At 34.8% G+C, this 13,637-nt stretch overlaps 1 protein-coding gene across 4 annotated transcripts in view; it reads left to right on the top strand.

The window, feature by feature from the left end:
* Positions 1-13,637, top strand: part of TMEM71 (transmembrane protein 71) — a 54,482-nt gene that overhangs the window by 24,568 nt on the left and 16,277 nt on the right. For all 4 annotated transcript variants that reach the window (XM_074202450.1, XM_074202453.1, XM_074202451.1 and 1 more), the window contains 2 exons: positions 2,594-2,779; positions 8,240-8,315. In XM_074202450.1, coding sequence (XP_074058551.1) covers positions 2,594-2,779; positions 8,240-8,315 — 262 coding nt within the window. The remainder of the gene's footprint in view (positions 1-2,593; positions 2,780-8,239; positions 8,316-13,637) is intronic.

The raw sequence follows: 13,637 nt of genomic DNA, 5'->3' as shown, positions 1-13,637 counted from the left end.
ATACACTGGAAAGACCTTCTAGGTTTAGTCCAATTACTTCAGTTTATAATTGGGGGAATAGAGAAGTTAAGTAACTTAAGTCAACAGACAGTAAGAAGCAGAACTAGGACTTCAGTCCAGATACTCTGACTTCAAATCTTGAATTCTTTTTACTTCACCACCCAAATGAATTGCCCAAGAGCAGAAGAGAGAAAATGTGGGTTGATACTGGTCCATATGGAAAAAAGTCTATGACTTTAATCAAAGACAAGTTCAACATGAGTCACAATTGTGATGTGGTTGCCAAAAAAAAGCTAATGTGATTTTAGGCAGAATTATTTGAAATGTACTGCACAAAACTGGAGAATTGATGCTTGCTCACTTCTTGGCAATCACCAGAGTGGTCTCTCAATATTACTCTATTAGTTTGACCTAAGAACAAGGATTGAATAGGAATGCCCCAGCCCATAGACATAGCTATTACCTTTATGAGGTGAAAAGCAAGCCATCTACCTTTTTGTATTAGTCATTGACTATCAAGTCAAAAGGGGAAAAATTAGTTCTGTTATTATTGTGTTGACTATCATAGAATAAATATAAACTATGATGAATCTTATTTTTTAATCATGAAAGAAAAATGAGACAAACTATTTGGTTTGAGATAGCCACTAATCATATTGTATCAATTTAGTGAATGGAAACATTTACAAGAGAGAAAGGAAGCAAAAAGGAATAAGCTTTTATTTGACATCTACCATGTCTCTGACCCTGTGTGAAGTACTTGACAAACTATTTCATTTGATCCTTACAACAACCAGAAACAGCCATAGGTTAAGTTATTTGCTAAAAGTCACACAGCCAGTAGTTTCTATGGCTGAATTTGAACTCAGATGTTCCTGTCCAGGATTCTATCCAAGGTGCTACTTAGATGCTTGATGAGAATTTTCTGCATAGTCATAATGGATGTCTACGGATGGAAATTACAAGGAGAAAGATTTTAGCTTAATAGAAAGACAAATTCCCAAACATATAGAGTTCTTAAAAATGGGATAGACTGCTTCAGAAGGATCACAAAATCATATGATTTGAGAGTTGAAAGGGGCCTTAGCATCCATCTGATGAAATCTATAATGAAAAGGAATCTTCACCATTATTACATACTAAAAACTGACCATTCAGTAATTAAATTCTATTATTGGAGATCTTTAGTTGGTGGCTGGATAATCAATTATCTGTGATATTGTAGACAAGATGTGTGCTTGTATGAGAGGATTTCTGAGATCCCTTCCAACTCTGAGATTCTAAAAAATGCTTCAGAACACATTGATACGCAAATCAGTTAGTTATAAAAGTTTTTACTTCTATGGTTCTTGGAAAATGCCTTTCATTCTATCTCAAATTTAGGTAAGATTGTTATTTTTTCTAGCACACCAAATGAAGATCTCTCCTAGTTGAGAACTTAAATCTTCATAAAAGTGGCTCTGGCATTTGTATAAGGGAAAGAACTTTGTATCAGGAATCAGAGAAACTCACTTTGAAATCTAGTCATGATACTTGATAGTTCTATGACTTTGGGCAAATAATTTTCCCTCCTGGGTCTCAAGAATAATAATAGTAGCTCTTTAAAACAGCATTATGAGATAAGATAAAGAAAAGAGAAGAAATGATTAGAGTGGTATGAGGAAAATCAAGGGAATGCAATGTTTTTGAAATCATAGGAAGAGAGAGTACTCAATAGAATGGAATGATCAATCATGACAAAACTTTCAGAGAGGTCAAAGATGAGGACTGAAAAAAAAGACTGCTCAATCTGGTCATTAGTCAGTCATTCAGACTGTCAATTCAGTAGAATAATAGGAGTGAAAGTCCAATTTCATAGAGCTGAGGTGATAACTAGTGTGACAGTAGTTGTTCTAAACAAAGAATCTGGACAAAATTTAGAAAATTTAGCCATGAATATGGAAAGAGAGAAATAGGAAATTAGATGGGTTATAAGAATCATGGGAAGGGTATATTTTAGGTTCAAGGAAACTTGATTTTGTAGGTGAATGGGTATGGTGACTGGGACAAAATTACTCTGACCTTCGTGTATGGGGACAATAGTTCCATAACCCCTCCTGTCCTGCAAATGGTTGGACAATGATTCAGATTGGAGCAAGAGGAGGAGAGCAATTTCATGAGCTGGTGCTGTTAAGTCCTGGGATTTGTAAACATTTGATTCTTCCATTAACTCCTTACAAATTCACCTCTTAATCTGCCCTTTTGTTATTTCTTATTTTTTTTCTTTAATACTTTCTTTGTTATTCATTTTAACCTCACTTTTGGATAAATATGTTGGGGTAGAAATAATTAATATGATTAAAAAAAGATTCTTTCTTCCTAGGATTGGGCATGAATCCTGAAAATCCTCTCTAAGTGGTTCTATTCACTGTCATAGCAGTGAATACCAATCCTTTAGGAATTTCAAGACCCTTTCTTATTGAATTGATTTCATTATAGTTCCATTCCTCAGAGTGCTATATGACCTTTATTTTGTATGTGTTTGTAACTGTATGCACATGTGGGCACACATATACACAAACACACCCAACCAAACACTCTGTTTTTCCAACAGGACATTCTAAGTTTTCTTCTGTATCCCTACCATGGTTGTCAGAAAAACAGACTCCAGAATCTGCTGAAATCTCATCTTCCATCAATGTAGTCCTTCAGCATTCTAAAGAAAATTTGTGTGCTGTGCCTTCTCAGTCCCAGATGATTATTCCAGAACATTTCCAGGAGGAAATTTTACATCATTCAAGTGAGTCAAAATGTTTCATTTCTCCAAATTGTCTAATTTTGGGAAAATAATGTCCCTTTGGGAAAATAATGATGCAGTGGATCATGTGCTCAGTCTGGAGTCAGAAAAACATGAGTTCAAATCCACCTTCAGATACTAGCTGTGTGACCCTTGGGCAGGTCACTTTATTTCTGTTTGCCTCAGTTTTCTCATCTTTAAATGGGAATAATAAAAATACCTACCTCTCAAGGTTGTTGAATCAACCACAACCTTTCATCAAATGAAATAATTGTAAAGAGCTGGCATATAGTATATGTACTATAAATATTAGTCATTAGCTATTATTACCTCTAGGAATTCTTCCTCCATTATCACTGATTTACACTTATACATTTTTAGAGAGGGGGAGTAGGGTGTATCAGGAAGACCTCATCTCTGATACACACTGGTTGTGTGACCCTTTGCGAGTCAATCAGTAGATCTTTCATTGCTCTAGGAAATTTTCTCTGACTAAGAAATGCAGAAAAGGAGTTGCCCTGCATTGGTAGGAAGAATTGCCTTAACTGAGACTTCACTATATCAATGAAATTATAGATCCATTCCCTATTCTCTGTTCTACACATTATTAGATCTGGGACATGGGATATCATTTAGTCTAACCTCTTAGTCAACCATAATCTGCATAAAGATTTAAACCTATGATTCACATGTGTAGCACATCTAAACATAATGTCCATATATACATAAACATGTATAATTGCCTTTTCCTTTTACTATAGTAATTTATTTATTATAGGATCATAGATTTAAAGCTGGAAGAAATCTTGAAGGTTATCTATTCAAAGCCCTATATTTTCCATATAGGAAAACCAGTGTGGAAAAGTAATTTACTCAAGGTGACATAAGTTGTAAGCAACATCCCTGAGGATTGAAATCAAGGCTTCTGACTCCTATTCTCTCCCCGTCCCAATACCATGCCAACTTCAGTGTACACTCTCCCACACAATACAACTTTAAGACTTTCCTTGTAACAACAAAACCAAACCAAAAAATAGATAAACATAGCTGACAAATATGATGTTCTGCACTTTCAGTCCCTCTCTTCCCTTCCTCTCTAACCTCAAAAAGGTAAATATTTTTCTTTTTTTTTCCTGTGGCTAAGAAGGCTTAGTATAATTAAGCACTAGGCATTGTTTTTAATTCAGACAAATCGTAGCTATTGTGTATTACTTGCTATTATCTACTTTCTTCCCCTTTGCTTTCCTACCATGAATTAGGGGGAAAAAATCATCCTTTTCCCCACAAGTCTTTCCTACCACAAAAAGTGCTGCTGGTATCAGTAGTTCAAAGATTATGAACAGTTTAGTGAAGTCTTAAGAATTTCCAGTATTTGGACCTTTTCCCATACATACTGTGTGTGTGTGTGTGTGTGTGTGTGTTTTAGCATAATCTCTTCTTAAATTAATTATTTCTACTTTTTTAATATTTTTTTTGTTTTTTGTTTTTTAGGTTTTTTTGCAAGGCAAATGGGGTTAAGTGGCTTGCCCAAGGCCACACAGCTAGGTAATTATTAAGTGTCTGAGACCAGATTTGAACCCAGGTACTCCTGACTCCAAGGCTGGTGCTTTATCCACTACGCCCCTATTTTTTAATATTTTTGACCAATTTGATTGTTATGAAGTTAAACTCAAAATTGTTTTTAGTTATAATTCTCTTACAACTTGAGATTCACAAGACTTTTTGTTCAGATGGCTACCTATGGTTTGTAATTTTTCTTTTGAAATTTATTCATAATCTTTCTTACTCACTCATGGAACTTAACAAAAGGTATTTTTCTTTTGAAGAAAAATTAAATGTTATATTGATTGTTAAAGCTATCTTATTTTGGTCATTGTTTCTATATCTCATTTAGTGTTGATTTTTCCCCTTCAACCACTGGAAAAATATATCCTTTCATTCATCACTAATTTTTTTTCTAAATAACATGATCTTTTCTTCAACTTTGGGGACTAACATAAGGCTCGGAAAAGGTAATTGCATATGATCTCATATGATAAGTTATTGGTGATTTTTTTTCAGGAATTGAGCTCAAATCTTTGATCCTTTCAGCACTATTTTCTACTTTCTACTGCACTATCCTGTCTTCCTAAAAGGTACACATCTGGAAATAACAACTAGAAATAAGAACCTGCTAATAGGTTTGTTATTATGAGGAATTGAATGTATCCTCCTTTAGACTTTGGAAGAAATACTTGTCCTGCCCCTCTTATACTTCAATCCTGGAAAGAATATATTTTTCCTTCAACAAAATAGCACTGTATAAGGATGATACTCTTGATGATAATTTAATTGAACGACCTTAAGGGAGCTTTAAGGTTTTGTTTAATATAAACAAACAAATTAAAAAACCCAAATAAGGGGGTGGCTAGGTGGTGCAGTGGACAGAGCACTGGCCCTGGAGTCAGGAGTACCTGAGTTCAAATCTGCCCTCAAACACTTAAAATTACCTAGCTGTGTGGCCTTGGGCAAGCCACTTAACCCCATAGCCTTGCAAAAACCTAAAAAAAAACCCCAAATAAGCAACAACAAAAGAAAAACAGGTTTATTTTAAGGGCTGGTCTTATACATAGATAGCCTAGTGACTGCCTAGATGATGTAATTTTTGGACCTCTAAAGTCCTATCATCACTCAAAATGTTCTCTCTCAATCAATCAAATCAATAACGTTTCTTCTAAGACTTGGTAATAAACAAATATTCTAAATCCTACCTTCAAGGAATTAACCTTTTATTGGGAAAGGCAACATACATGGGTATGAATATATACAAAATTAACACAAGGTAATTTTTCAGGAAGAAAGAATCCAAATCCAGAAATAGGGAAAGTTTCATGTAAAAACAAGCTCTTGGCATTTGAATAGTGATTTGCAGAAAATTATAAATTCTAAGAAATAGAAGCTAGGAGAATGTCCCTCCTAGGCATAGGCACAGATCCATCTTTCTATGAAGAGAAAGAATGTGTGTGTGTGTGTGTGTGTGTGTGTGTGTGTGTGTGTGTGTATAAAGAAAGTTGGAGGTGTAGGAGAGTGGCTACAGTTTTAAATGCTAAGTAAAAGTGTTAGTATTTGATCCTAGAAATAAGAGGAAGTCACAGGGATTCAGTCCTCTCATATATTAAATAGGCTTTCTGAGTTTACCTGGAAACCTAACTATTACTCCTCATGGTATTTTATGGAGAAGTGTATTCAAATTCCAAAGACTGAGGTAATTTTTAAAAGCACAGTCTATTTGTAAGTTGAGGACCTTTTATTTGTGCATTTATCTCCTTTCCTCTCTCATCAGAAGCATCTTGGTTTAGATATGGTCATCAGTATGAGTGTGTGATTGTCTTATCAAAAGTGTTCTCTTATGTCTAAATATGCTATAATCACTTCTTTCCTCACATAGCTGCCAAATTGGTGCTTGATCACTGAAGACAATTTTGCAGTTGAGCAACGAAAATCTGATGTGTTATCACAGTTTGCCATCTTTTTAAGGGATGAATATTTCCTTAGAAACTCATAGCAGATGAAATTATAATTCTCTATAGTACTGAAAGATGCCATTCAAAAGAAAATATTCTGTACTGGCACTTTCCTGATCAATTTTGCTACACTTCCTCATATCTATTTCTTCAAGCAAATGACTTCCTCTATTTGGGCCTATTTTCCTCAATTGTAAAATAAGGATAATATGAATCTAGGTTGCATTCTGGTCCTTATATAATATTATTATGGATGTTAAGTCATTCATGAATCTTGTCCAACTCTCTGTGACACCATTTGGAATTTTCTTGGCAAAGATACTGAAGTGATTTGCTATTTCCTTCTTCACTGTCATTTCCTAGCTCACTTTACAGATGAGGAACTGAGGAAACAGGGTTAAGTGACTTGCTAAGTTATGTATTTTGTAGGTGCCTGAGGTTAGATTTGAATTCTTGAAGATGAGTCTTTTATTTCCAAACCTATACAAAAATGGGCACTTAAGTGTCCATCATTATAGATATTCTCATGACAATCTTTCTTCTTATACCTTGATGTTTCCTCCTACCAATGAAAAGAATCAGTTTTTAAAAGGCACCTCATGCCATCTTGCCTCATAAATTCTGTCAGGGCTATATTCACATAAAAGCATTTGAAAAGCATTGTACCATTTGATGGGGCAGCCTATGGTTCAGTGGATAGAGCCCTGGAGTCAGGAAGATCAGCCTCAGTCATTTATTAAATATGTAAGTGTATTTAGCAAATCCCTTAACCTCTGATTACCTAACAAAATGGATTCACTAGATCCAGTGGGAAAGGATCTTTAGCATTATCTTTGCCAAGAAAATCTCAAATGGGGTCATGAAGGATCAAATATGACTAAGAAGGTTGAACAACAAGTACCATTTGTTATTTTATTTTTATGTAATTCATAACTATTTCAACAGTTCCTTTGTTAAGAACTCTGGTCACTAGGGATGTTTATGGTGAGTAAATTGATATTTCTAAAGTTCTTTGAACTTATTTGAATTAAAAATGTTGTGGGGGCGGCTAGGTGGCGTAGTGGATAAAGCACCAGCCTTGGAGTCAGGAGTACCTGGGTTCAAATCCGGTCTCAGACACTTAATAATTACCTAGCTGTGTGGCCTTGGGCAAGCCACTTAACCCCATTTGCCTTGCAAAACACCTAAAAAAATGTTGTGGAGCATAAAGTTGATTTATTGACATTCAGTGAAATTCTTCAAAACAGAAGCTGTGTTTTTAAAAAACAAAATGTTATGAACTCCTCAATGAAAATCATATATTTTGCCATGTTACAGAGGACTAGCTTATAATACAGTGCTCTCAAAGCAAAAGATTATACCTATAAGATTAATAATTTTATGTGTGTTAATTCAACAAATTCCAATTCACCAAGAGGCATTAACAAAATTCTGTATACTATAGTGGGGATTCTTCCTGCACAAGGTCTAGGCAAGACTCAGAGGTCCCTTCCAAATCTAAAACTTTGAGCTTCTCTGAAGTATTGTTTCATGATGTTTGCATTAGAGAGAGATGAAGAATAAAGTACCATGTGAGGGTTGAAGGGGAAGATAATTACTAACCAAGAATGTCAAGGTAAACCTGAGGGAGGAAACTGCATTTCATTTGAGATTAAAATTTCAAGGATGACTTTAGTAGGAAAAGGGGAAGTGAGACTGCATTTCTTGCATAGGAAAGAATGTGAATAAAGATGCAGAAAGGACAAAGCACAGAATGTGTTCAGGTTACAGATGAGATATTTGCAAATAATATTTCCAAAGAAGGTTTAAGATTGGGAGAAGAAATAGTATAGGTCAATACTTTAAATAATAAATATTTATTATTATTTAATCAATATTAAATTATAATTTTAATCATTTATTTTAATAACTTTAAGACTAATAAGCAATACTCAATTCTTTTTTTTTCTTTCCCAATTAGAGTCCAGTACATTTCAAGAGGTCCTTTTCCCAGTAATCATGTTTGCAACATGTTTAGTCATTTCAGCATGTACAAGGTAATTCCAATTTTAATTTTGTTGGTATTTGATAAATGATTAATCTGTGATGTTTAAATAATGAATCTTGAGGTGCTACTTTAGCCATCTGTTCTTGCCCATTGTCAGTTGCAACTGACAATTCAGGCATTACAAAGACAGAGTTTCTTAGAAAAATGTATCAGAAACTCCACTAGTATTTGATATTCCCAGAATCATTGCTCTGGAGGAACTCTATTGCTAGTTTGGTAAATTCTTTGGTTTATTGTAATCAGTAAAGAGTAGAGCTTCCTTATTAGGTTTGGTGGGCTGTTCATAGATTGTGATGATGTTTTGGAATTCTGCTGAAAGAGTATTATATCTACAGACTGAGGATAATTTGTTTGCAGGCTCGATATCATCATCTTAGTACACTTGGAGCTTTCAGTCACTTTCTTGGCAAGTTCCTTAATTATAGAAAACTCCCAGTGGCTATTATTTAACTTCTCTGCTCCATAAACCTTAAAAACAGAAATTGTGAAGGTGCTGTCCGTGGTTCTAATATGTCAACCAAGCTATAGTGCTGTTCAGTAGAGAAGTACAGTGAATTATTTTGAGGCTGATGCACTGGAAAGGAAGAGGGGAAAAAACACCCCTGTCTTCCAACTGTTGCTACTGAGGTCTATGGAGAAGGAGCAGTGGGTCTGGCTGTCTGGACCTTGAAGGTAATACCTATAAGAACCAACACTAGAGAAAATGTTGTTGGTTGTCTTTATTCTCTTTTAGCATAATGAGGGTTATTTCAGAATTATAATTTTTAATTAGAAGGCAGGAAATTTCGGGATTAAGTGCTCCCTCCCAAACTATCTTCCCAATTTCTGATGACATCATATTGTGTATTCTATATATACAAACTTGAGGCTACTGATACAGGATTGGTATGTTGTCTGTGTAGGCAAGATCCTTTATTTCCTAAAGAATAATTTGATTTTATAAATTAGATTCAGTCAGCCAGTCACTTAACATGTATTAGGTACTCACTATGTACTGGACACTGTTCTAAATCCTGGGGACACAAAAAAATGCTAAAGAAAAAAGTGCCTAATCTCAAGGAATTTAAGAGTCTAATAGAGGAGACAGTTAACAGCTAGTTGAGTGCTAATTAGAACACTTAAGAAGACCCAAATTCAGTCTAGCCCTAGACACTTACTAGCTATGTGACCCTGAGCAAATCCCTTTTACTCACTTCTAAAATGATCTGGAGAAGGAAATGGAGAACTACTTTGATCTCTTTGCCAAGAAAACTCCAAATAAGTTGGACACAACTGAAACAATTGAACAATAACAACAACCTAACAAGACATAGGAAAATTAGAAATATTCAACAGAGAAGACACTAGAATTAAGGGGCATCAGGAAAGGTCTCCTGTTGAAGATGGGATTTATATGAAACAGTGATAAAGCCACTTAAATATTCAACTTTTAGGGTTAAGTTCATCTTGCTGGGGTTCATCTAGACTCTTAAAACATTCTGGGTGATGAGATAGAATCTTAGAATAGGCATATCCAGATTAAAGCTGCTTCTAAAAGACCTTCTCATTGTATTTACTTACTAGAACATTGACCCTTTATCAATTAGAATAATATTTAGACCATCGCAAGACACCATTTGTTCAGAGAAGGTCTATCAAAAACACACATTCTCTTTCTCCCCTACCTATTTCCTTTCCACTTAGCACACTCTGGAAGCAGTGCAAAGCACATCCAATTCAGGAAATCCCCCTTAGGAAAGGAAGGGGATAAGCATTTAAATGTTATCTACCATAAAGTACCAAGGCCTTTACATATCTTTTCTCATTTGGTCCTCACAGCAATCCTGCAAAGGAAGTACTCTTATTATCCTCATTTTTGCAGTCCAGGAAACTGAGACAATTAGATTAAAGTGGTTCTCCATACAGCTAGTAAATGTCTGAGATTGGATTTGAACTTATCTTCCTGAGTCCAGGCCTGCTACTGGCCTCCTTGATTCCCCACCCACCTGATTCTAGCTGCCCTGGGAAACATGGATGATAAAGTGGCATCTTTCCCTTACCTAGAGTAAATAGAGTATATATTTTATAGAGTATATAGATTTATATTCCTTAAAGGTATAAAAATTGACCTGTCCTAATTAAATCTATTGGCACTGGTAGTAAGCAACTCTCCAGCTTAAATATCTGAGACCTTTTGCAATTATGCATAACAGGGACACAAAGCCCTTCATCTATGAGCCCTTTAGGACTGTCTTTTCCTGTAATGCTGACTCAGTTCATACTTCTCAAATTTACTACCCCTAACCATGGTGCTATATAGTTCAACAATAAACCTTCTCCCAGTGATTTGAAGGTAGGAAATAAAAAAAAGACTATCTCCTCTATATTGTTTTTGTGGTTTCACAATATATTCTCATGTCTTGATTCTCTTCTCTTCTCCTGTTTAGCATGAAGAAAGTTAATTCCTTCTTTGAACTGAATAGTTGAGCAGGAAGAATGAGGGTGGCTCAGTGATACAGTCTATGACTGAAACCTGACCAGTTTCTGATCTACTTTTTCAGAGCCTTATCAACTAACTGGTACCATTGCTTTGCTTTGTCCAGCTCTCCATATCATTTGTGGGACTCTGGTGTATGTATCATTGAGGGATGGAAGGTATTAGGGCTTGAAAAGGCTGTGTCAGTGATAGTCAGTAACTGGCTCAGTTTACAGGATTCAAGTTCACATCTCCTAAACAGGGTGCTGATCACTTCTATAATAACAATGTTCTCTTGCAAATTTGAATGTAAGGGATTAGGCAGGTCCCCAGTCAAGTAATTCCATTCACACTGGATTCTCAAACTCATCTTCCATTAAATAACACAAACCAAGAGGAAAGCATCATCTTGGCTCCCCAGTACAGATTAAATAAAATGAAAATCCTGGTATTCAAGGTCTTTTAAAATTTGATCTCATCCTTTACAATTTTCTTATTTTCCAAAACTCTTTTTTGACCAATGAAATATAAATTTTGATCTCTGAAACCAAGCAAGATATCTTGGGTTTTACAGGTAAGATTTCTTTCTTTAAGGACCATACCTTAAACTTAATCACTGACTCTCACAGATTGGTCAACAATTGGTCCCAATCCAAGCCTAACTTAGTCATTGTTTGGGTTCTGATCTCTCAGAGTGAATGTAACTAATAATTGTTTTTGTTTTGGACAGAAACCTAGAGTGTCTTCCCCTACCAGATTTATTTTTTTCTTGAGGAGGTAAAAAAGGTCATTTTTTGTCTCTGACTTCTTACATAGTCCTTTTTTTGATTGATACTTTATTTTATTTTTTCCAATTACATATTAGGAAAGTTTCTCAACATTTATACAATTGCATATTTATAACTTACAATCCTCCTTTTTCACCCTCTCCCCTCAGCAGTGAACAGTCTAGTAAAAGTTATACATGTTCATTTGTGTTTAACATATTTACATATTAGTCATTTTATGTATGAGTAATTAGGACAAAGGACAAAGAAAGAAAGTCATGAGATAGGAAGGAAAAATATAAACAAAGTTATAAAAAAGTGAACATTGTATTCATTCAGATTCTGTGGGGTTTTTTTAGTTTTTTTTTTTCATCTAGATGTGGGTGGCTTTGTCTATAACAGGTTTTCTAGGGTTGACCTAACTCACTGAAGTGCTGTGAGAAGATGCATCCATTATAGTTGATCAATTCAGAGTGTTGTTGTCACTATGTACAATATTCTCTTGGTTCTGCTCCCTTCATGCAGCATCAATTCTTGTAATTCTTTCCATACTTCTCTAGATTCTGATCATTCATGGTTTCTTAAAGAACAATGGTACTCCATAACATTCAAATACCATAACTTGTTCAGTCATTTCCCAATTGATGGGCATCCCCTCAATTTCCAATGCTTTGACACTACAAATATTTTGAAACATGTAGGAATTTTCCCATTTGTATGATTTCTTTTGGATATAGGCCTAGTATTGGTATTTCTGGGCCAAGGTATATGATCAGTTTTCTTGTTCTTTGGGTATAGTTTCATATTGCTCTCCAGAATAGATGGGTTAGTTCACAACTCTATCAAAAATGCAATATTGGATTCCTCCCACAGGCTCTCCAATGTGGATCATCTTCCCTATTTTTCATCTTAAACAATCTGATAGGTGTGAAGTAGTACCTCATGGTTATTTTAATTTGCATTTCTCTTATCAATAATTATTTGGAGTATTTTTTCATATAATTATATATATCTTTAATTTCTTCATTTGAAACCTTCCTATTAATATCCTTTGACCATTTATCAATTGGAGTATAATTTATAAGCTTTAAATTTGATTGAATTCTCTAATATTTTAGAAATGAGACTTTTATCAGAACCCCTACCTGTGAAAATTATTTTCCAGCTTTCTGTTTTCTTTCTAATCTTGGTAGCATTGGTTTTACTAGTGCAAAACTTTTTAATTTAATATAGTCCAAATCATCCAGTTTATAATTTATATTGTATTCTAATTTTTGTTTGCTATAAATTTCTTCCCTTTCCATAGATCTGACAGATAAAGTATTTCTTGATCTGTTAATTGGTCCGGGGTATCACCCTTTATGTCTAAATCCTGTACCCATTTTGATCTTATTTTGATATAGGGTATGAGATGTGGATCTTTGCCTAATTTTTGCCATACTGTCTTTCAGTTTTCCCAGCATTTTTCTGTCAAATAATAAGTTTTTATCCCAGAAGCTAATATCTTTGGGTTTGTCAAACAAGAGATAACTATTTACTATGGTATCTACTTTTGTATCTATCCTAATCCATTGGTTATTCTATTTTTAGCCAATATCAGGCAGTTTTTATGACTGCTGCTTCATAGATTAGTTTTAGATCTGATATGGCCAGGCCATCTTCCTATGCATTTTTCCCTTCAATTCCCTTGATGTTCTTGATGTTTTGTTGCTCCAGATGAATTTTGTTACTATTTTTTCTTAGCCCTGTAAAATATTTACATAGACTTAATCACCAAAAAGGTGTTGCCTCAGACAAACTGAGAAAGACCTTAGATTTAAAAGGCCAAGGTTTCCCAATGCATCCAGGGCCATCTCCAGTCATCCTGATTTCTATCTTGTCACTGGACTCGAATGACTCAGGAGGAAAGAGTGACACATAACTTTGATTCACTTAAATCCAATTAACTTGTAAGTCTTGACGTTGTCTTCCCAATTTCATGGTACTCTTCCCTAAAGAAGGATGAGCAACAACAATAGAACAAACCCAAAATCTAGGTCAAGTCTCTGTTTTTCTAAATATAATCATTTTCATTTCTAAGATCTCTTTT

The sequence above is a fragment of the Macrotis lagotis genome, chromosome X (assembly GCF_037893015.1).
Source record: "Macrotis lagotis isolate mMagLag1 chromosome X, bilby.v1.9.chrom.fasta, whole genome shotgun sequence".
NCBI classification, from domain to species: domain Eukaryota; kingdom Metazoa; phylum Chordata; class Mammalia; order Peramelemorphia; family Peramelidae; genus Macrotis; species Macrotis lagotis.
The sequence above is the reverse complement of the archived record's forward strand: the minus strand, read 5'-3'. Positions and strand labels throughout refer to the sequence as shown.